At 53.4% G+C, this 20,424-nt stretch overlaps 1 protein-coding gene across 19 annotated transcripts in view; it reads right to left on the bottom strand.

Moving 5' to 3' along the window:
* Tacc2 (transforming acidic coiled-coil containing protein 2) overlaps window positions 1-20,424 on the bottom strand; it is a 186,924-nt gene that overhangs the window by 1,196 nt on the left and 165,304 nt on the right. For 10 of the 19 annotated variants that reach the window (XM_078016276.1, XM_078018042.1, XM_078016882.1 and 7 more), the window contains 9 exons: window positions 18,779-18,891; window positions 17,636-17,807; window positions 16,290-16,430; window positions 9,184-9,327; window positions 8,688-8,764; window positions 6,651-6,694; window positions 1,359-1,519; window positions 1,051-1,157; window positions 792-912 (listed from right to left, as the gene is read on the bottom strand). In XM_078016276.1, the coding sequence (XP_077872402.1) occupies window positions 792-912; window positions 1,051-1,157; window positions 1,359-1,519; window positions 6,651-6,694; window positions 8,688-8,764; window positions 9,184-9,327; window positions 16,290-16,430; window positions 17,636-17,807; window positions 18,779-18,891 (1,080 nt within the window). Of the gene's footprint in view, window positions 1-791; window positions 913-1,050; window positions 1,158-1,358; window positions 1,520-6,650; window positions 6,695-8,687; window positions 8,765-9,183; window positions 9,328-15,383; window positions 15,474-16,289; window positions 16,431-17,635; window positions 17,808-18,778; window positions 18,892-20,424 lie in introns of all 19 variants that reach the window. The other 9 variants (XM_078017693.1, XM_078019565.1, XM_078019990.1 and 6 more) reach the window with 2 other exon arrangements.

Genomic DNA, 20,424 nt, shown 5'->3' on the forward strand with positions numbered 1-20,424 from the left:
TCAGCCATGCTGCAGCCTGGCAGGGTGTGGGCGGACGAGAGAGCTGACCTCTTGGGGACAGTAGGATGTTTCCACAGGCCATCCGGGAGGCACACTGGACTCCTGATGCTCACCTGCCTATCAAGACCCCTCACCTCTGTCCAGCAAAGCCCAGCTGCTCTAGAAGCGATGCTGCCCAGACCACTCTCAAATGACCACTGGAGGATCCTAAGGTTGGGCCCTTATCTGGAATGGGCTGGCCACTGCCTACAGACTCAGACTCATTGGCCTAAGCACCTAAGGCTCCTGGGCCACAGGGCTCCTCATCTAGGAACCCAGGGAGACGGGCACACCGTGCGCTGAGCACCAGATTGAAGGAAGGAAACCAGGGACAAGCCGAGCAACTCTGGGAAGTCCACCTCCATCCACGCGTGACCATGCGGGCCCTTTAGCCTGCCGCTGCCCATCCTCTGCAGAGCCTGGCAGGCACTGATCACTCTCCCACAAGCACACGGGCTGCAGCTTCCAGAACCGTGCCAGCACATCACAGGTGCTAACAAATATTTGACACATGAATGATGCTGACAAGGAAATGAAAAATGGAAATAAACCGCTGGGCAGACTGCGGTTCTAGAAGGGTGGAGAGAAAGTCTGAGGGCTAGCACTGAACCGGGCCTCCCAGAGGCTTCTTGGGAATCATGAACTTGTCTGTAGGGCCAGTTCTGCCTGGGAGCCCCATCTCTGTGTACCTGACGGACTAGCCGGCTGTCAGGGCACCAGCCCCCGCCCAGAGGCCCACCCTCCCCTGTCACCTTCTGCTCCAGCGTTCTTTCCAGGGCGTCCACTCGCAGCTGCTCCTTCCGCAAGCTGGCCTGGTAGGCGGCCTGCTCCTGCTGGGCCTTGCCTCGAACCTGGGCGATCTCAGCGTTGGCCCTGTGGGGAGAGGGGACCCAGAAATCAGACCTCTTCCTATAGGTGGCCGTAGATCACCGCAGACACCTCCTGCCTCCTTGTCCCTACCCTGGGCAGCGGGAGGGGCCGCCAGAGCTCCCAGCCCAAGGGCTGCGTTACCTGTCCAGCTTCTCCTCCGCGTGCACCTTCAGGGCCTGGTACCGCTGCTCCTCCTTCTTCACGCGGGACAGGTACTCCTGCGCACATTTCTTTAGCACCTCTTCATTCTAGCGTGGCAGAGGGCAGGGGTCAGAACCCCCAGGAGAAACGCCCTGACTCGGGCACCCCCAACTCTCTGATGCAGGTAGAACCCGGGTGGCCAGTCTGACTCCCCAGCCTCCTTCAGACTCCCACCCCGACACCGCGGGGCCCCCGACGTCTCGCCCAAACAGGCCAGCCTCCTGCTCTGCCCGCGAGCTCGGACGCACCTTGCGGAAACCTTCCAGGACCTCCTTCATCTTCTCGTACCTCCTGAAGAGGTCGGCCAGAGACTTCTCCACGGAGTTCAGGTCGGCCAGGGCTTGCTCCTTCTCCAGGACCAGCTGCTGCACTGTTTGGTGCGAGACCGACTTCTCCCTCTGTTCGTCCTCTGGGGGGAGAGACAAGAAGCCAAACGATGGAGCCTGTGGAACCCAAGCTGGGCCTCCGGAGCCAGCAGAAGCTTCAGGTGTAACTCAGCCCCATCAGCCCTGGCTGTCCTTGGGATGGGCCGACTCCCCAGAGCCCTCCCAGATGGTCTCTGATGGCTCCAGCATCTTAGGCCTGGGCCCATGCAATAGCACACGGGGTGGAAATTAGCCCTTATTCTTTAGCCTGCTCAATGCCTCACTGACAAAACTACACTGGGGAACCCACCGAGCCTATTTTTTCTGCTGAGAAAAAAGGAAGACATCACTACTGAATTTTGTGTGGGGCAAGATTAATGGGTGCTGTGGCCTGGGCTTCCCAAGTGCCACCAAGACTGACAGAAAGTCATTGGGAGAGACCTAAAATATCCCAGAATCCCAAAGCCCACAGGACAGTCCCCCTGCAGCTGTTTGAGGCCAACACTGACACTCCTCTGTGCAGCGAGGACTGGGCTCTAGGAAAACATCATTTCTGCAAAGTGAGTTTCTCAGTGATGCACGAAGAACAAGCCCCGGGCCCAGTGTGAGGAAGAGCACCGCTCTCCACAGTGCCTCTCTGGCCCTCGGCCACCTCTGTGCTGATGCGACAGGCTTCCTCAAACTCTCTACATGAGGCCCGTGGCTCCCTCCAGCCTCTGCATGCCAGGCCCAGGGGCCGCAGGACTTCACTGTCCTGGTGACAGCAGAGTGCAGAAGGCAGAGGCCCCAGGGCTCCTGGGAGATACACCTGCCAGCCCCAGATCTCCTGGGAAGGGGCTGCCTGGAACTGACTCCTAGTGCTGGCAGCCACCGGGAAACACATCTGGAACTGGTGAGCAGCCACCAGGTGCAGGGCTCTGCCCCAGCACCCAGCCAGAGCTGAAGGGCCACCCCCACTCTACCCCTGCAGAGCCTCCCACAATGGCTGCCCATGCACTGGGACTAAAATCCAGGCTCCTGCCCCACACACTCTGCCCTTTATCCTCCCTGGCATCTCTGCTCCAGCCTGATGGCCTCAACACCCAGGTGCCTCCTGCCCCAGGGCTCAGGTGGCTCCAGAGCTTCACGTAGGTCTCTGAACCTTGTCACTGCCCAAGGTGTAGGAAACACCCTTCCCCATGCTCTAGCCTTTCCTCCCCACTGTAGCAGCCCCCCCCCCCAATATCGTTTTAGCAGCTGTGTGCACACAGGGACCCGTACAGGTGTGTGCACTGGCTTCCGTCCCCACTGAACATACTCCAGGTGGGCGTTGGTCGATTTCATCCACCACTCTGTCCCAGGCACACAGGATGCCACCACACAAGTCCATGCGATGAATGAACAAGTGAAACCTCACAAAGACCCAGGTGCAGGTTTTCTCGTCCCCATTTTACAGAAGGCGAGACGGGGGCGTGAACAGCTAAGTCCCTCACTCACCGAGGAAGCAGCAGAGTCTAGGTCTAAACCCAGAGCCATGATAGGGAGAGTGCTTCTACACGGGCCTCTTGTGGGGCCAAACCTGACACCAAGGGTCCCGACCTCTCTGGGTCCCAGGGCCTCATTACCAAGTCAAGCTGCATGTGATCAGGTGGCGGCTGTGCAAGGGCTTTGAGGCCCACCCTGACTTCCTGGTTTGGTAGGTGTCGGTGGGGCTGGGGCTCTGCATCAGTAACAAACTCCCCAGTGATGGAGATGCTCCAGGACCAGGACCCCAGTGGCCAAGAAGATGCCTCATGCCCCTCTGTCCCTGCCTCTGTGATCACAAGGGTCCTTAGTACTCTTGCTACCAGCAGCTTGTAGCTACACAGGACAGTGGCCAAGGTGCTCCGGAATTTAACTGCCCAGGTTCGAATCCTGACTCTGACACTTCCCAGCTCTGTGACCTTGGGCAGTTTTTGACCTTTGTGAGTCTCAGTTACCTCACCTGAAATAGGAAACAATGGCATTTCTATCACACAGCATTGGCGGGCGGGGGGGGGGGGGATTAAATAAGATACTACAGACAAAGCCCTTGACACCTAGGAAGAGTCCAATACCAGTGACTCACTATCAACTACATCACTGTCCATAACGAATCTTGTAATGGTGTCACTCTTGAATCTGTGTGGCAGTGTCATGGTGACTTAAGAACACAGAACAGAATCACCAGCAGCCTGCTTGCTAAGTCTACATTCCTAAAACAAAGGTGTTTCTAAGTTTCACTAGCAACCCAAAGCTTCTTTTTCTTCTTTGAATTTTAGCTTCTTCCTTAGTTTTCAGCATGGGGTGAGACATCTTTTCTGGGCTGATTTGTAGCCGCATATGAATCTCACTCTGTGGGGTAAAGGAATCATTTATCAAGTGGAGTCTATCTGATTTCCTGGATCAAGACGTTGCCTGCCTTAGGTTTCCTTTCCTCCCAACCTAACCCTTTCAAAAATAGAATTGCCCAGTTCCCGGGAGACCGAGGCGGCAAGAATACTGCACAAAGCTTTTTATATGTGACCAATGCAGTTAGGTTCTTAAAAATCAGGAAATCAGCCTCAGACCAGAAACACCCCAGACCCAACAACAGACGATGCTTCTGCAGATATTTTTCTGGCTGCTTCAGGCAAAATGTTATTAAATGCAGCAAATACGCAAAAGCAAAACGAACAAAAATGGAAAAACAAAACACAAAACAAGGGTTGCAACGGGTAGGGGACCAGTTAGGGGGAAGCGTCTACTTACCAGGCTTGCCTGTTTGTTTTGCAAGCAAAGGGCAAGAAGCAACAGAAAATGGAAGCAAAACAGATAATCAGGGCAGTTGTTAGAAAAGCAGAAAAAAACAATTGCAACAACCCGGAATGCAGAAAGCACAGAAATCTCTTTTTATTCTAAATCCCAGATAGCCAATATCTGATTTAATAAGACACATTCTCTGTAGTAAGCCGAGGGGGGACAATGGCAGCAGGATGGAGGTCACAGCTGGTGAAGGCCGTGCAGAGCCACAGAGCCAGGAAGAGCCAGCCCAGGTGGGCTCAGCTGGAGTCAGCGGCAAACCCTTTTCTGTTCATGCTGGTGCTGCACTGACTGCCCAGCCCTCAGGGGGCCTGTGTCCCCTCCCCTGAGTGGTGCTGTTAGGTGACTAGAATTGGAAGAGAACTATGGAACCCAGATGTGGCTGATGGGCCCGTTTCACACACAGCGAGACTCCCTTTCCCAGAAAGAGGCACATACGCCCACGGCGACAGTCGGCCAGTCATGCCTCTAGCTCCTGCTATATTCTACTAGGACACAAGGACCTTGAAACATATGGTGGCCTTAATCAGTGACCTGCAACAGCGACTGGAGGCTGACAACCACAGACAGGCCACCTCTGATGAGAAAGCTCTGGAAAAGCAGATGATGGAGGGGGGGAATGAGGATGGGAATGGACTCAGGGAGATATTACTCTAGTGACAGTGTGTCCCTGGTACAGATGCTGTGGGGGTCACATGGGCCACCCAGAGAGCTCTTCCAAGAAAAGGAAAATGCTCCAAGAGGCCGAGTGTCCAGCCCTTGGAGACAGAACCTCAGGCCAAACCCACCAGGTGGCTGTAGTCCCTGGAGTGGGGGGGGGGAGAGGGCAGCACCCCCCACCAAGGGGCACCCTGGAATTACATGGTGCCACTGCTCCTCAGGGTGAAAATGCTCCGACTGCTCCCACTGCAGTCTTTCTTCAAGGAAAGCGTGAGAGTCCATTAATCTTTCTGTCCCAAGGCCAGGCGGCGTGTGTCAATGTGGAAGGGTTTCGTGCTCTGAGTTCTCAAAAGGGCATGTCTGCTTCAATCGGCTTCTCCCACTGGGCACCCAAGCTGGCGTTCAGCAGCCCTCTCTCAGGAGCAAACCTTAAGCCCCTTCACCTCCATTTCTACATGAGCCAAAATGTATGTCCCTGCCAAGGGCAAAAATACTCAGGAATGGAGTGGGATGTTCCAGATGAGCCACGATGGGTCTAAGGGATGCGCCCCTCTTCCCAAGACCTGCAGAGGCCAAAGGGTACTCTGAAAGTGCAGAGCCTTCACCCTGACCGCTCTTACCAGCAGGTCGATTCCAAGAGTTTTGAAGTTTCTATCTCATCCAGATGTGTTCATAAATTCTTACGACAACTGAACACAGAAACTCCATGTGATGGAAAGCACACAGAAGGGGGCAGCCGAGGGGCATCTCCCAGAGGTAGGGGCCATTCCTGAGGCTTCTGTTTTCTTTATCTTGGGACAAGCTACAGGTGGGGTGTGACTGGTAAATCCAAACATTTGAGAGAGGGGGGGCTCATTTGCTAGCTTAGTGTAAAGCTTAAACCTATAAACTGTGGTTGGCAGTGACCTGGAGATTTTACATATATCCTTAGGAGAAAAGAGGTTTCCCCCCACCCCCCCCGGTTTTTGCAGTTACTGGGGATTGGACCCACGGGCTCTGCTGCTGAGCTACATCCTTAGATGATTTTATTTTCATTTTGACACAGGGTCTCACTAAGTTGTCCAGGCTGGTCTCAAACTTGTGACCCTCCTGCCTTCGCCTCCTGATTTGCTAGGATTACAGGCAGGTATCACCACACTTGAGAAAAAGATTTTTTAAAAAACTGGTTGCTATGAACCAAAGGAAATCATAAATTGACAGCTAAACAAACATCGTGACCCCAGAGTCAGAATGTCACTTCTCAACAGTGATCATCAGTCTGAAAGCTAGTCTGTCGGTGCCGGCTGCCAAGGATGCAGCACCCCATCTCCCTGCACAGGGTGAGTTATCAGGGTCTGCCAGAGGTGTGGCAGCAAAGCAGGTGGGCAATGGCCACAGGTTCCTGTCAGGCCCTGGACCCCGTGTAAAGGCTGAGTGGCAGGTTCAGTCATTTGAGTCTGAACTCATTAGACTGTAGGGATTCTACTCCTGTTCTTTCCCATGAGCAAAAACCAAGGTTTGCAAGCATAAGGCAGCCCAATCTCCCTCTCCCCCAGGCGAGCGGTTCCTGGCTGGGTCAGGCGCCTTTTGGGGGCCGTTCCCAGGACAGAGCCATGCGCTGGGTGCTCTGGTCCCTCCTGAAGGGCACCAGGTTCTGAGCCTCCACTCTCGAGGCCTCCCCTGAACTTGGAAACCTCACGGCAGGCCCGAGCCCCACAGCGGGGCCAGGACACTCACCTATCATCTGTGCGATGGTCTTTTCGTACTCGGCCACGATCTTCCTGTAAGACAAGCAAAAGCACCATGGACCACGACGGCAGGATGCTCCCGCACGGGGGACATCGACAGAGTGACCGTGACCAGTGGGACAAGTCTCACCTGCCACGGTTGGGCTCCCTGGGGCAGGGCCACGCCAACGCTCAGCCACACACAGCGGTTCATTTTCCCAGTGTGTGACTGCACGCTGCGCGCCCCCTGCCAGCCCTCAGCTCCCCACTGACCGCTAAGGCCACACCTTCAGCCTGCAGCCACCTGGGCCCACGCCCTCAGCAAGCCTGCCTCCGCCTCCAGCCCCCCACCCCCCACACATACAGGCGCTTCGAGGCCCAGGGGGTGCTCTATCTCCACTGCTAAGTCTGTTTCTCAAGGTGCAGCTCCAGTGTCTCTCCCGGGAGACCTCCTGTGATTTCCCTGGGAGCCCTCTAACACTTTCTCTGTATCGCAGACATCTGCCCTCCCAGAACACGAGTCCATCTCCTCCACTGGAGCAGACTCTCCAGGGCCCGGAGGTGCACTTCTTGGGGAGCCTCGTAAACAGCAGCTGCACCCAAGCACTGAGAGCCCCTAGTTAGCCTGCCCGCAGCTCCCCATGACAGCACTGAGGTGCGAGGCAGCCCTCCCTCCAAGGAAGCCTCGGGAAAGCCAGTTTCCCTGCATTATTCAGCAATTATTTTCCCCCAAGAGCTGCTAATGGCCAAAGAGTCAAGACCCTGAGGACACAGGCCACAAAGGCCCAGGAGTCAGGCGGTCCAGGCCTGGCTGACCAGCCTCTGGGACTCTGGATGAGTCATTCTCAGACGCAGGCTCTGCCTGCTCCCTGGTATAGGGGGACCACCCTCGCGCCACCTTCAAGCGGGAAGTCACTCAGTTCTTCCCGACTCCCGCTCAGAAGCACTTCCATGCTTTCTGACTGACGGCCAGCTCCTTGTATCCAGGATCACAAAGATGTGGTGGGGCCAAGTCTAAAGCTGTCACTGATGATGATGACACATGCAGGTGGCCAGGGCCATGTCTTTTTAGACGTGTGGATGGACCATGGGCCTGAAAGTGCTGTAGCTCACTGCACCTTCATCTTCTCCTCAGTGACCCAAGAGACTGGGCTCCTACTGTCCCCAGCACTACTGATGAGGATGCTGGGACACTGCAGACTCAGAAACCTTCCCAGGATTCAAGGATTCACCTTTACGCCCCACTGCAGCAGGGCACTGAAGGTTACCCCCACTATACAGATGGGGAAAGGAAGGTGGAGTTAAGCAACATGCTTAGAAGCAGCTGGGAAGAGGAGCCTGCTTTCACCTGGTGACGCTCCAGAGGCTGATAGGGTGATACTCGGGCCATCAAACGCCAGTGCAGCTAAACCAGCTGGTGGCATGTTGAAATCCTGCCACCTCAGAGAGTGGACAGCACTCCCTGGTACGACCTCCCTGGGAGGCAGGAAATCATGGGAAGACCTTCCAGCCTTCCCAGTACACCCCGTTCATTTCCAGAGCAGCTAAAAATCTGGAGCCACCCGACCGTCTCCAAAGAAGAAATAAAGAAATTAAAACATAATGCAGCTGTGTGGCTTCAGTGAGCCTGTGGAAGGGCACAGGAGACCAACCACAAGAAGGTGTGAAGCACCACAGGAGGGCATCGTTGCAGAGAAGGCACAAGAGAAGAGTTTCAGGATGGCACTACGGCACCTAGAAAACAGGTGCGATTCCCAGGAAGTTTGCTTGCTGCTTAAAATGGCAGCCAGGAAGGCGACCGATTTCAAGCCAGCTCCCACCACTGCTACTAGGTACATGGTGGCTACTGTGTACTATTACAACACCTGGCACATGAAAGTAAATGACCAGGAGGAACTGGAAGGGAGACCCTGGGAAGGAGGATTATCACTGTACGTATCTTTACTCCGTTCTTTAACTACACTAAAAATACTCATAAAAGTATGAGCCTTGCACAATATAGAAAAGAGAACCTCTCCAGGAGACACCACTGGGCTCCACCACTGACCTCATCTCCATCACCTCCCGTCTGCTCTCTTCATATTTCTCTTTCCACTCCGAGACCTCTCTCTCCTTGGTTAGGACCTAGAATCAGGAGGAAGAGGAGGGTTAAGCCCAAATGTGTGGATATGGATTTGACCAAATCAAAGAGACATCAAACAAGAGTGCCATTAACACTTCCTAAGCCAAATCATAATTACAGCCAGAGAACTTCCCCAAACATGAGGAGAAATAAGCCAGACACTGCTTTCCCAGAGCCCACTGGGAAGCAGAGGAGAGGGGCGTGCTTTCTGTGACAAACAGACAAAGCCCTCCGAGCCCACGGACATGACTTCTAAGGAAGATCAAGGTCCACGGGCCGCCACGCATCTTTGCCTGCAGTGCTCCAAGGAGAAAAGCTGACTCCAAAGACACAGGCTTCTCAGGTGTGCATCTAATTTACAAGACACCACATTCTTCCCAGGGCAACCCGAGTGGCCCTTCTCCTCGCTGTGCCACTGTACCTCTGCTCTGGCCACCTGGAGTGCAGAGTCCAGGTCTGGCTGCTGGAACAGAAGGCCCGCCGGCTTCTCCACCTCAGAGGTCCCGATGCGGGAATACAAGGCTGTTTTGGAGATGGAGACATCTGGTGGGTGAGCAGCTTCTCTCTGTGGAACGGTTTTTCATTTGGGAGGGGGGGCGGAAACACACAAAAAAAAACCAACCCAGTTAACATTCATCACAGGACAAAGAAAACGCATCCATCCTCTGGGTTGCATGGTTTTGAAACAAAGAACATCCAAAGTATGAAGAATGCAAAGACTCATGAATGGGGAGACACCAGGCACCACTGATGGAGATCCATCTTTTGGCCTGTGCAGCCAGACGGAGCGCTGATAATGGCAGAAGCCCTGGCAGCCCAGACGGGGGGTGGGGGGGTGGGGGGGGGTGGGGGGGGTCTGGTGCCGGCTTATCACTGCCACTTATCAGATGCCAAGCCACTTAGGCACAGTGCATGAGACCAAGGTCATTATCCAGCAGGCTCCAGTTTCAGAATGAAATCTTTCCCATGAATGATACTGAATTCTAATCTACGTTTTCCCGGTTCTGTATAACCGCAGATTTGATCACTTTTGGAAGACTGGCCACATCTGAATTTGGGGGCATCTGTTTAGTTCCGTTTGAAAGGATGCGATTCACACATTTAAAGCTGTAGCAATCAACCATGCCAACTTCAACAAGCTGGAGTCTCTGGGCGTAAGGTTTACGTTGGAGTTAAGTCTGTTGCATCTACAGGAAATCGGACAACTGGGTCAATGGCAATCTCCACATTTGCTGATATGATCCCCACCCCACCAGATGACACTGGCCTGAGGCTTTCTATCCTTTTCAGGGGAGGTTAGGAGCAAGCGGGCCATGGTTATTCTTCCCTTGGCACAGAGTGCTTGGCAACCTGCAGCCTGGGTGAAATGCAGGGTTAGAAGCATCATCAATCAGCACAGCCAGGTTCGTCAGCCTACTTCTACCACCACAAGAACAGCAAGCCAGCCACGCTCTCAGTCCCATCCATTCACCTGATGGTGCTGTTATGGCTGCCAAGGGGACCTCGACCCTACTTCTAAGTCCAGTGTGAGCCCATGGTGGTTAAGAGGGTGGAGAGGGGCTGTGTCTTCCCTAGGAAATCATGAGACAGGACTGGGCAGTGAACAGATAGAGCATCGTGGTGTAGGAGGAAGACAGATGTAGGGAAAGAAGGGCGAGGACTGTAAAGGGCAGCAGATAAGATAAAAGGGCCAGCGGTCTCAGGAAGGGGTGGACCTGCAGGCACTTGAGTGGAGTGTCTCTAATCACAGGACAGCCATGCTGACCCTACCACAGCACCAGGGCAAATGACCTTGGGAAAAAGAGACAGCTCAGAAAACCCGGGTGGAAGTGTAATGGATAGGACTGGAGATGAGGAGTCAGGGCAGTTAGTTGAACACATGCAGGGTGAACAAGAGTCCTGGACGAGACCACCTGCCTCTGGATTGTACTGCCTCTGCCTGGCCTTGAGCTCTTGGGCTGACCCTGAGGTGAGAGGCCGTGATCAGCTGGTCAGAGTGAGGAGCACACAGCCCTGGCCCAGCAGACCCCAGAAACTCGCCCGCAGGTCAAATGGGGGGCCACCATCTTCTCAGCCTCTGATCCTCAAGATGACACCTGACCAGACGCGGTGGACAGCCCTGGCAGCAGGCAGGCCGAGTGCCTGCAGGCTGGCACCTCTGCCCAGAGGGCTGCATCCCCGCTGCTGGAAACGGGCTTTTACAGTTCTGCCTGCAAGGGGAAGCTTCTCCAGGCTCAGCACTCATACTTGAAAGTTCACAAACAAAATTCAGAAGAGGTCTTTAAAAGGAAAAAAAAAATGTTCCTAATGTTTTTAACAATTTTCTTTTTTTTGGTTGGGGGGGGATGCTAGGATTCAAACCCAGGGCTCTGGGTGCACCAGGCAAGTGCACTCCCACAGAGCTGCACCCCAGCCCTCCGATCACTTTTAAATGTGTTCTTTTAAAAAATTAGAACAAAAATATTTCAAAATGAACAGAACATTAGAACCACCACATTCATCCTGGTCCTTCTGAGTAAAATGAGGATCGGAGAGATTTGGTTTAAAAACTTCCCAAAATGACATTCAGCTCTGACCCTCAAATAAACCACTCCCCGAAACGCAGGAGAAAATGAACTTAGTGAAAACTAACTTTATTACACTGAGCAGGAGCTAAATAGGATCAAGGAAGGGATTAATGACCCTAAGCTGCCCAAAGTCCTTTGTGAACAAAGAGGGGAATGAAAAATACATACAACACTGAAGTGATCATGACCACAGAGCGAGTCCCCGTCACCTTTTTGATGGCACCTAGTCCTCTCAATAAAGGAACAGAGGACTTCAGGACGCATGTGAATCACTGCCCTGCATCAGCACCTGTCTGTATAATGGAACTCATCTTCCACACCCTGGCTTCTCCTTACAACTAAGAATTGTTTTCAACTGAAACTCAAAGGTCCGTCTCTCACTGATATTTTAAGATCAGATATTTTTAGATGAAGTTTTGCTCCTCTCACATAATTTCCCACTTGCTACTTTAGAGGGACTAAAGCCACTAGAAATCACAAATTGAGACGTGAAGGGCCAGGACTCAGAAGGCACCAGCCCTTGCAGCCAACCTCAGCCATCAATCCATTCCTCAAGTCCGGGGTCCTGTGTGACCCCCCAGGCCACTGTCTCCGGCTACAGACCTACAGGCCTCTTGCCAGGGTCCTTCTGGCCTTGCAGCCAGGGAATAGGGTCCTGCCACTTACCCAGGCTCAGGGTCCTCCCTGAGGCCAGTTCCCTGTTGTCAGGCCTCAGGGCTTGGACTGTGGCAGGATCCCTGTCCCCAGAACACTTGGAGGCTGATTGTGGGAGGACAGACAGAAAGCTCAGAGAGCTGTGGTGCGGAGGACCTGCAGGGGTGAGGACCAGGAGTCAAGGACCTGCACACAGAGCTAAGGCCATGGAGTGTGGACCCCACCTGAGTGTCCAGGAGTGTCTGGTCCTATCCAGGCAGCAGAGCGGACTCAGCTGGGAGCTGTCCCATCCAATACTGACGGCAGACAGTTCCTAAGCCCTGGAGTGGCAAACAGGGCGGACATCATCCCACACCACTGCCCCACTCCACAGACGGCACCATCAGGCACCAGGTGGCCACGCTGGCCACCAAGCCAAGACTCGGCCTTCCATCCTGACTGCACCAGGTCGAGGCAGTGTCTGCAAGTTCTCTGCTCGCTCCTCCCCAGACTGTTCTCAAGGCTCGGGACACATCTCCCTCCTCGGCCCCCTGCCAAATGGTGGTGGGAGGGGAGGTGTGTGTGTCTCAGAGCCAACAGGCTGCCCACCAGCAATATGGCTGCCCCAGCCACCTGTGGGCCTAAGCCATGACTCTGGGAGACATCAGACACGGCGTGACGTCAACAGGCCAATTCCCCTCCCTGTGGGAGCCCCTGCTGGGACCTGCCTGCCATTCACGTGACCTTGCTCCTGTGCTACCAGAAGCATCCTTCAGTTTTTATCATGGGTCCTCCCTCACTGAGAAAGCCCAGTAGCTCCAGGGATCACCACCAGAATGTCACACAAATGAATTAAATCAATGTGCCCGTGCCTGGCACCCCTTAGAAGCCACAAAGACAGGATGTGGCAGGTCCCTTCCATCTAGCTCAGTGTTATGTTTGGAGTGGCTGCATGGCAGATCCAGCCACCTCGGTCAGCTTCGGGGGACAAACTCGATTCAGCTCACCAGAAGCACATGGGAGGAGCCTAATAATGAGGCTGCAGCCTGACACCCTGGCTCCCACGGACTTTTCCTCATCCGTAACGTTTTCTAACCAGGGAGCGTCCCTCACTGTAGTTCAGAGGGGCAACTCACTCCGTCAGTCTAAGAGAAACGTCCCTTGAAGTTTTAAACATGGAATACTTCGCAAAAGCCCTTCCCATTCCTGTGGGTTCTTTCCTCTCAACAGGACAGCCTTACTCCACGAGAACTCATCTCTGTGTTGATAGCAGCTCAAGACCATGCTGTAACACCTCAGGGCCATGTTGCCTGCAGCTGAAGCACAAGGGCAGAAAGAAGAGCTCTTCTGTCTGTCTGCCAGCAGGTTCCCATGCAGAGGACAGCAGGGGGCCATCAAGCTTCTACCTGACAAAGAAGAGACCTGCAGGGATGTACCTGCTGGAGCCACTGGATCGCCCAGAGAGAGTGTCTGTTTCTACAGGCCACAGTCCCCAGGGGACGTCCTGACCAAGATCAATACAAGTCACCCCTGTGGAGAGAAGTGCTCCTTACAGGTAAGACAGTTCCCTTGATAGAATATTCCTCTTAGCACAGGTTTTGAAACACCTCCGGAGGTGGCTTGGGCGCCTCTCTGGCCCACACTCGCGGGATCCAGGAAACACTATTAAATCATGATGGAGACACATGTCTGAGAACTGGCTGTAACCGACAGGAAGCTGACCGCTACTTGCCAATTGCCGAGGACTGCCTTCTGCCTGCCCAGGGAGGAGGGGACCCCACCACACTCCATGCAGACCTGAACTACTTAGAGGAGCATGCTTGGCTAGGCACCACGTCCCCCGAGAGGAATCCACCAGTCAAGCCATTCCTACAGGAGACCAGGAAACCAACCCAGCGGAGGAAGAAATCCCTCACTGCTGACCGCTTTCTAAAACTCCAACCTTCATGGACATTCCACCTAAGTTTTTGGTTTGGCAACAAGAACAAACACATCACTGATCTCTTTTTACATTCTTGTGACTGCCCTATGTCCACTGTTCTCAGTCTGGACGCCCACTGTGGGACCACCTCCCGTCTCTGGAAGGGGCTTTCCTCTCGGCTGCAGCCAGAGAGACCCAGGTGGGGTCTTACAGGCAGGAGCAGCTGCTGAAATTCCCGTATCACCATGTGACTCGGTTTCCCACTTGTAAAACAAGACCTGGACCTGCTTCCTGAGGAGACACTGGGAACATCTGACCAGGTAAGAGGCAAAAATGGGGTGCAGGCCAACACAGCATCTTCCTTTTCTTGCACATCTACTATGTGCCAGGCAGGGGCTTCTCCTCATACACCATCTGGAGCCCTCACTGCACCAACAAACTTGCTGTGATGAGCCTCAATGCACAGGTGGAAAAAAAACGAGGCCCAGAGAGGTTCACTAACTCATTCAAAGCCACAGAATACAAGTGGAGTCCAGCTCCAGTGTCACACAACATGTCCACTGCGCTGCCCAACTTTGGGTAGTAAAAAGGGGTGGGACGAGGCCAATGCTGAGAGACCACAGCTCGACAGCAACCTGGGGCGACACACTGCCTGTCCGAAATCAGCATTGATTTCTAACCCTTAAGAAAACTCACCCCAAACCTGGAAGCCAGTCTGAAAGATTTCCACATGCCCTGTCAAGGTCACACTCAAGAACCGGGTGCTAGCAAATGCTGGTCCAAGGAAAATGGCCTGCTGCCCTCTTTTAAAATTAAAAACCAAACAAACAGGTACAGTTCCTTGGCCATCTCTGCACATATTCTGAGGCTGCATAGGCACTGTCAGGCAGAGGCCGTGTGTGGGCCCTGCAAATCTGCACTATTTCTGCAAGCCCTTTACCAAAAGGACTGCCGCTAACCCCGCGTCAGCACATGGTCCAGCGCCTCCGCACAGGTTTTGCTTTCACTTCCTACCTACTGCTGATTCTCAGTAAAGTTTGATGTGAACTTGTAGAAAACAGAAAAGTTGCGAATGATTTTTGTTCCATAGAGAAGCACACATTATCTGTAGGGGGAAAAAAATGATAACCTCAAAGGTGATGATTTTTTCATCTGAACTAGGATTCTCTGGTTTGATATCAACTCTGCCACTCTTCCAGCCTTCTTCGTGCCCCTCCCCTCCCCGCCCTGCACACACACACCAACCACATACTGGCTTCTCTGATTCTCCCCACCTAGCCAGCACCACCATCTGCTGGCGAACGCATTCTTGAGTTAAGCAGATCTTAGACATGTGCTCAGCGTGTTTATGCAAGAGTTACACTTTTAGCTTTTTGGAAATCACACTTGGCCGGGCACCCACAACGCCTGCCTGACCGACGGTTAGCAAAGCAGGCACTGGCCCACGGTGGCACACACAGCATTCTCAGAGGGCAGCGCACTGCAGCCGCAAACCAGTACCTTGGTGTCCTGGCGGCTGCGGGAAGCCAAGGCAATCTGCCTGGCCAGCTTCAGGGCTTCTATCCGCATGATGGCAAATTCTAACTCCTCCTGCCCAAGGGGTGGGGTATGAGCAGACCGCAGGGGAAACGTATCAAGACAGATGTAATGTTTTCCGCACCCAAGAAATGAATGTGCCATGTAAATGCGTCATGACAGGTACTCGGGAAAGACACACGCTTGGCTTTCTCACAATAAGCACCTCAGCAGATCATGAAACCGTGTTTAATTTCCTTTTTTAAAAATATTGTCCTTTTAAGTCTCTACAGAGAACCTATGCAAACATGAAATGGATCCAAATTTTTACTGTACTATATATACAGTCTGATTTTTCCTTTTTAAAGTGAAGTTGGCCAATACTTTCCATGAATGAATGTGCATCTGTCAAATGACTGTGAGCCGTCTCTCTAGATTTCCTTTCAAAGTTCGAGTCTAGGGGATATCAAATTAAGCTATCAAATGTAAAAGTGCGGAGTAGATAATCGTTTTGGTTCCAGATGCAAGACTGAGTCCAGATGTTATCTCAACAGGATTCTGAGATCGCCTAGTCCAGGCTTGATGGTGACCTCATACCTTTGGTTTGGTGAATGAATCACAGACACTGATGTTGGGGTTATCACTACATCTGAAAAATGACTGTTTTGGTCCAGTTTCCAAACTGAAATGGAAATGGTTCCTTCAATATGCAATTGCATCATTTGTATAATTTTGGCACACCGCATATCAGTGCCTGAGGGGAAGATGTTTCATCTGGAACATTCTCGGCAACTCCTCAGTATATCCGGCCTCAGTTCATCTGGGGCTCGGGGGTTCATTCTCTACTGAGGTTTTGACAAACTCCCAAAAGGTCACATGTTGGCTACAAACCTGAAGTTTCTGAGCAAATACTGGGGGGTTCTTTTCTGCTAAGTCGGGTTCCAGATAGTCAAGTGCACCACAGAGAGAGGCGGGGTGGGCCAGCCTGCTGAGAAGGGCGTCAGCAGAGGCAAAGGCAGCCTCGGGAGCTGTCTGAGCGGTGGCGGAGAGGACGAGAAGGAAAAAGGAGGAGAGCAGAGAGTGACATTGATGGACCACACATCTGTCTGTCTGCAGGACATTTCTGCCTTCAGGCTAAAGGGGGCATCCAATCCTCACCCACATGCTGACAGTGGACACCTTGACACTGGCAGGCCCACCCCACTCCCCAAAAGCACAGCCTCCTGTGCCCTCCCCACCCTTACTCCCTGGCCAGAGGCTGAAGCCAAGTTACCATTTGCTTCTGCTTGGAAATCTCAGTGGTGGGAGGCAGAAGCTAGGTGACCTCACTCTACAAGGAAAGAGCTCCAAGCGTAAACACCAGAGAAAGTAAGGTTTTGGTAAAGGCGATTTTCTAAACAACGGAAAGATGATTTCAAAAGGAAAAAAAGCATCTCCTGGCAGATCAAAAAGCCTTCAAAATCAGAAGCCAACTTTGCAGAAAGTGAATGGTGGACGGGTCCTCCATAGCAGTGATCTGAGAGGCCGATTAACATCCAGATCTCGTTTTGCCCATTATTATGTTTCCAATAGTCCACCCAGCCTCCAACTGAGTCCACATCCACGCAGGGTGGGTGCTCAATAAGTGTTTGCCATGTGAGATAAATGAAGTCTCCTAAGGCAGACCAAAAATCACACACTACATCAGTGGCTTCAAAAACACTGGGGATTGCTAGGAAGGAAGTAAAGAAATAAAATTTGCCTAGGGGAATGGTCCGTTAAGATGCGTGGAGACCATCACACATGCATCACATACTCTAGGGAACCCCAGGGCCCCAGGTGCATGTGACATCAGGGAATGGGCTGGGGGAGGGGAAGAGAAATTCCCATCAGCGGGACCCAGGGAAACCACCTGAGCTCCAAGAGGAGGGTGTCCCCTGCTCTGCCACTCTGGGATCTGCCATCAAGCCGAAGAGGCAGAGTACTGGCCAGTGGTGGCCCCAAAGCATAGTCCAGTCCCAAGGGGAGAAAAACGGAAAAAAATAACGCTGGGGGCAAATAACGCACCCAGGTGAGAACTGCGAAGCCAGGTAGGAGACGTGTCTTTCCCTGGGGTGATGCCTGGGGTCTCCCAGGCTGGCTCCTGTGGTCTGGGGGTCAGGGTGGGGCCACAGCAGGTGCCAGCTGAGCTTGATGGCACCCAGCAGGCCCTGGCCTCGTCCCCTGTGATCTCACTCTGGGGCCCTGGCCCTACTTACGATTTCAATCGCCTCTGAGGAGGTGCCCAGGGCCATGGCCTCCAGTTCTGGCTGGGAGGACTTCTCCGGCACCTGTAAGTGTGGCTCTTGGCTGGAGGCTAGCCCTCGTGAGACAGGACGCTGGAGTTTTGCTGCAGCATTAACGAGGGCTTCTGTCTCTTCAAAACTTGACCTGTGGAAGCAAAGGGCATCTTTAGAGTCTTCTCCTCGGAAACCCCACTGAAATCAGCCAGGATGCCCTGAACCAGGCAACATCCCAAGCCACCTTGGAGCTCCAGAGCTGTGTCTCCAGTAGTACCTGTGACAGAGCCAGATGCCACTGGGGACACAAGCTCTAGGATTAAGCAGACGGCCTGCTGCTTGGCTGTGTACTCTGGGGGAGGTGAAGACACCACATCCCGGCTTCCTTTCCTATAAGCAAAGACAAGTACCTACGGGAGGGTGAGATGAGGTACCGAGTGGACCTCCCATGTGGTGCGACCTCTGCCGTATACCATCACCATCTCACCTCCCAGGCAGATTCTGGTCCGTGAGTTTGAGAAGTCAAAGAAGAGCAGGCAGACGAATGTGGGACGGTCAGAATCTTAAAGCACTCCCACACCTCCCCCATCAAACATGACGCTGTTCAGGACACGAGCCACATCCGTGTCGATAACATGCGTGTATCCAGCACGTTGCGTGGGCCAGACAGCCTGGCAAGAGCTTTCCACACAGCACTGATTGGAAGCCAGGGACCCTGTGCCCCTCGCACAGCTGAGGGAGGTGCTGGGGCCTCTGGAATCTTCCTAAATGCCTGCGTGGTCAGTCTATTACATCACACTCAAGGAAACTGAGGCCCACGTGGGACACGTGAATCACATCAGGTCACACTGCCCTTACGGGGTGGAAGTGGGACTCGGGTTCTGAATGCCTTCCACCATTGGATAAATGACAAAGTCGCGTGTGGATTGTGGGGACGGTGGGGGTTCATGCCGTCAGTGGTTGAAGGGTTTCACCTTAGTTCAAAGGGCCCCAGTAACAAGACCAATGCATCTGCCTGTGCGAACAGAGCCTGGAGCGTGGGCTGCCTGTGACATCAGGGCCACGGCATGCGGGTGCTCGGGGCTTCAGGCCTGTTGGTAACTGTCACAGTGGAAGTCGTACCCTGAACAAGGCGTCGGGGACTCGGACATCCGGGTCGGAGACTTAACGGGGCTCTCCTGAGACGTGTCGAACATAAGGTACAAGGATTGCTTCTTCGGGGTGTCATCGTCCTGCTGCAGGGATCAAAGTCACACGTTAGCTTGGGAAGATGACAAACCAGAGCGCTCCTCAAGGCAGAGCAAATAACTCAGGGGAGCTCTGACTCACGGGGCCGGGAAGGGAACGGGAGGGGAGGAAGAGGGGGGTGCGGGACCCTCGCAAGTGGGAATGCGTGCGAAGGGAGGAAGATCTGGATGGTCCTGCTGGGCCACACTGTGTTCAACTCATTTACTGGCCACCCTCATGCTGGCCCCTGAGGATAAACAGAGGGGTAAGGCAAGATCACAGCTGAATGCAGGACACCAGCACCATGACCCAGTGTGATGAGCCCTACCACTAAGGCACCGGAAAGAGACAGAGCAATGGGTCCAATCTGAGAAGAGGGGGCTCCTCTTGGGGGCAGGGGTGGACAGGGCATGAACAGAGAGCGTGGTGCAGGCTGGGAGTCCAGGCACATTCAGGGCCTGTGGAGAGGCTCGGCTGGACTCTTCATGGGGGCGTACAGTGTGGAGCTAAGGGGGAGGAAATGAGAGGCTGGGGGCCATTATCAGATCCCCCCAGATCTTGAATGCCATGTCCAGGAATGGGGACTTGCATCTTTTTGGGATGGGGAGACCCTACATCCTCCCTGCTGGGGTCCCCAAAGAAGCACAAACAATGGCCAGTGTGCGTGCGCCATCACATCACAGAAACCTCTGGTGGCTCTGATTGCTGGCAGAGCACACGTCTCATGAACTTCATCCTCGAAGCCTGCCAATGCCCGAGTCAGCAGGCGGTGCACAAGAGGGGACGCTGTGGTTTAGTCCCATTAAATCAATGACATCAAAACACGGGACTGTTCCACTTCAGTGGCCAAGTGTCGTATTATGCATGTGGTGTCAACTCTCAGGGACACAGCTGTGGTCTCAGGGGGAAGCGGCCACTCTCTGAGCAATGCATCAAGAGATCACAACAAAGCCCATGATGCGCCATCCTCAGGGAGCCGTGACTTCCCTCTGTGTCCTGATGTTTCCTGCCTGACCTTCTGGTCCCCTGCAGTTTAGAAGCAGTAACCCCAGCATCTGTGAAGGACGCATGGGAAGAACAGATAAGAGCAACACGTCCAGGGCCATTCAGGGCTGTAGCGAGCCCTCCCGCACATGCTCTGAGGACATGGCTGGCCAACAGCACGGAAGGAGGCCACGGGCAGAACCAACACTGAAGCCGGGGAGACAGCGGCCCACCACAACCAGTCAAAGTGAAAAGGGGGAGGGGGCCTTACAGCCTCTTAAAATAAAAAGGGGGGTTACTTATCATTGTCCCTCAATATCCATGGGGATTTGTTCAAGAGCCCCTTGGATACCCAAGTCCTTTACATAAAACGGCATGGAATGTGCATATAGCCACCACATATTCCCATGTATTTTAAATCAGCCCTAGATTACTTATAATACCTATTATGATGTGAATATTATGTAAAAGAAATTATTATACTGTATTATTTAAGGACCAATGACAAGAAAATGAGTCTATATTTGTTCAAAACAGTTGCATTTGGGTTTTTTGGT

Source organism: Ictidomys tridecemlineatus, chromosome 1 (genome assembly GCF_052094955.1).
Source record: "Ictidomys tridecemlineatus isolate mIctTri1 chromosome 1, mIctTri1.hap1, whole genome shotgun sequence".
NCBI lineage: Eukaryota > Metazoa > Chordata > Mammalia > Rodentia > Sciuridae > Ictidomys > Ictidomys tridecemlineatus.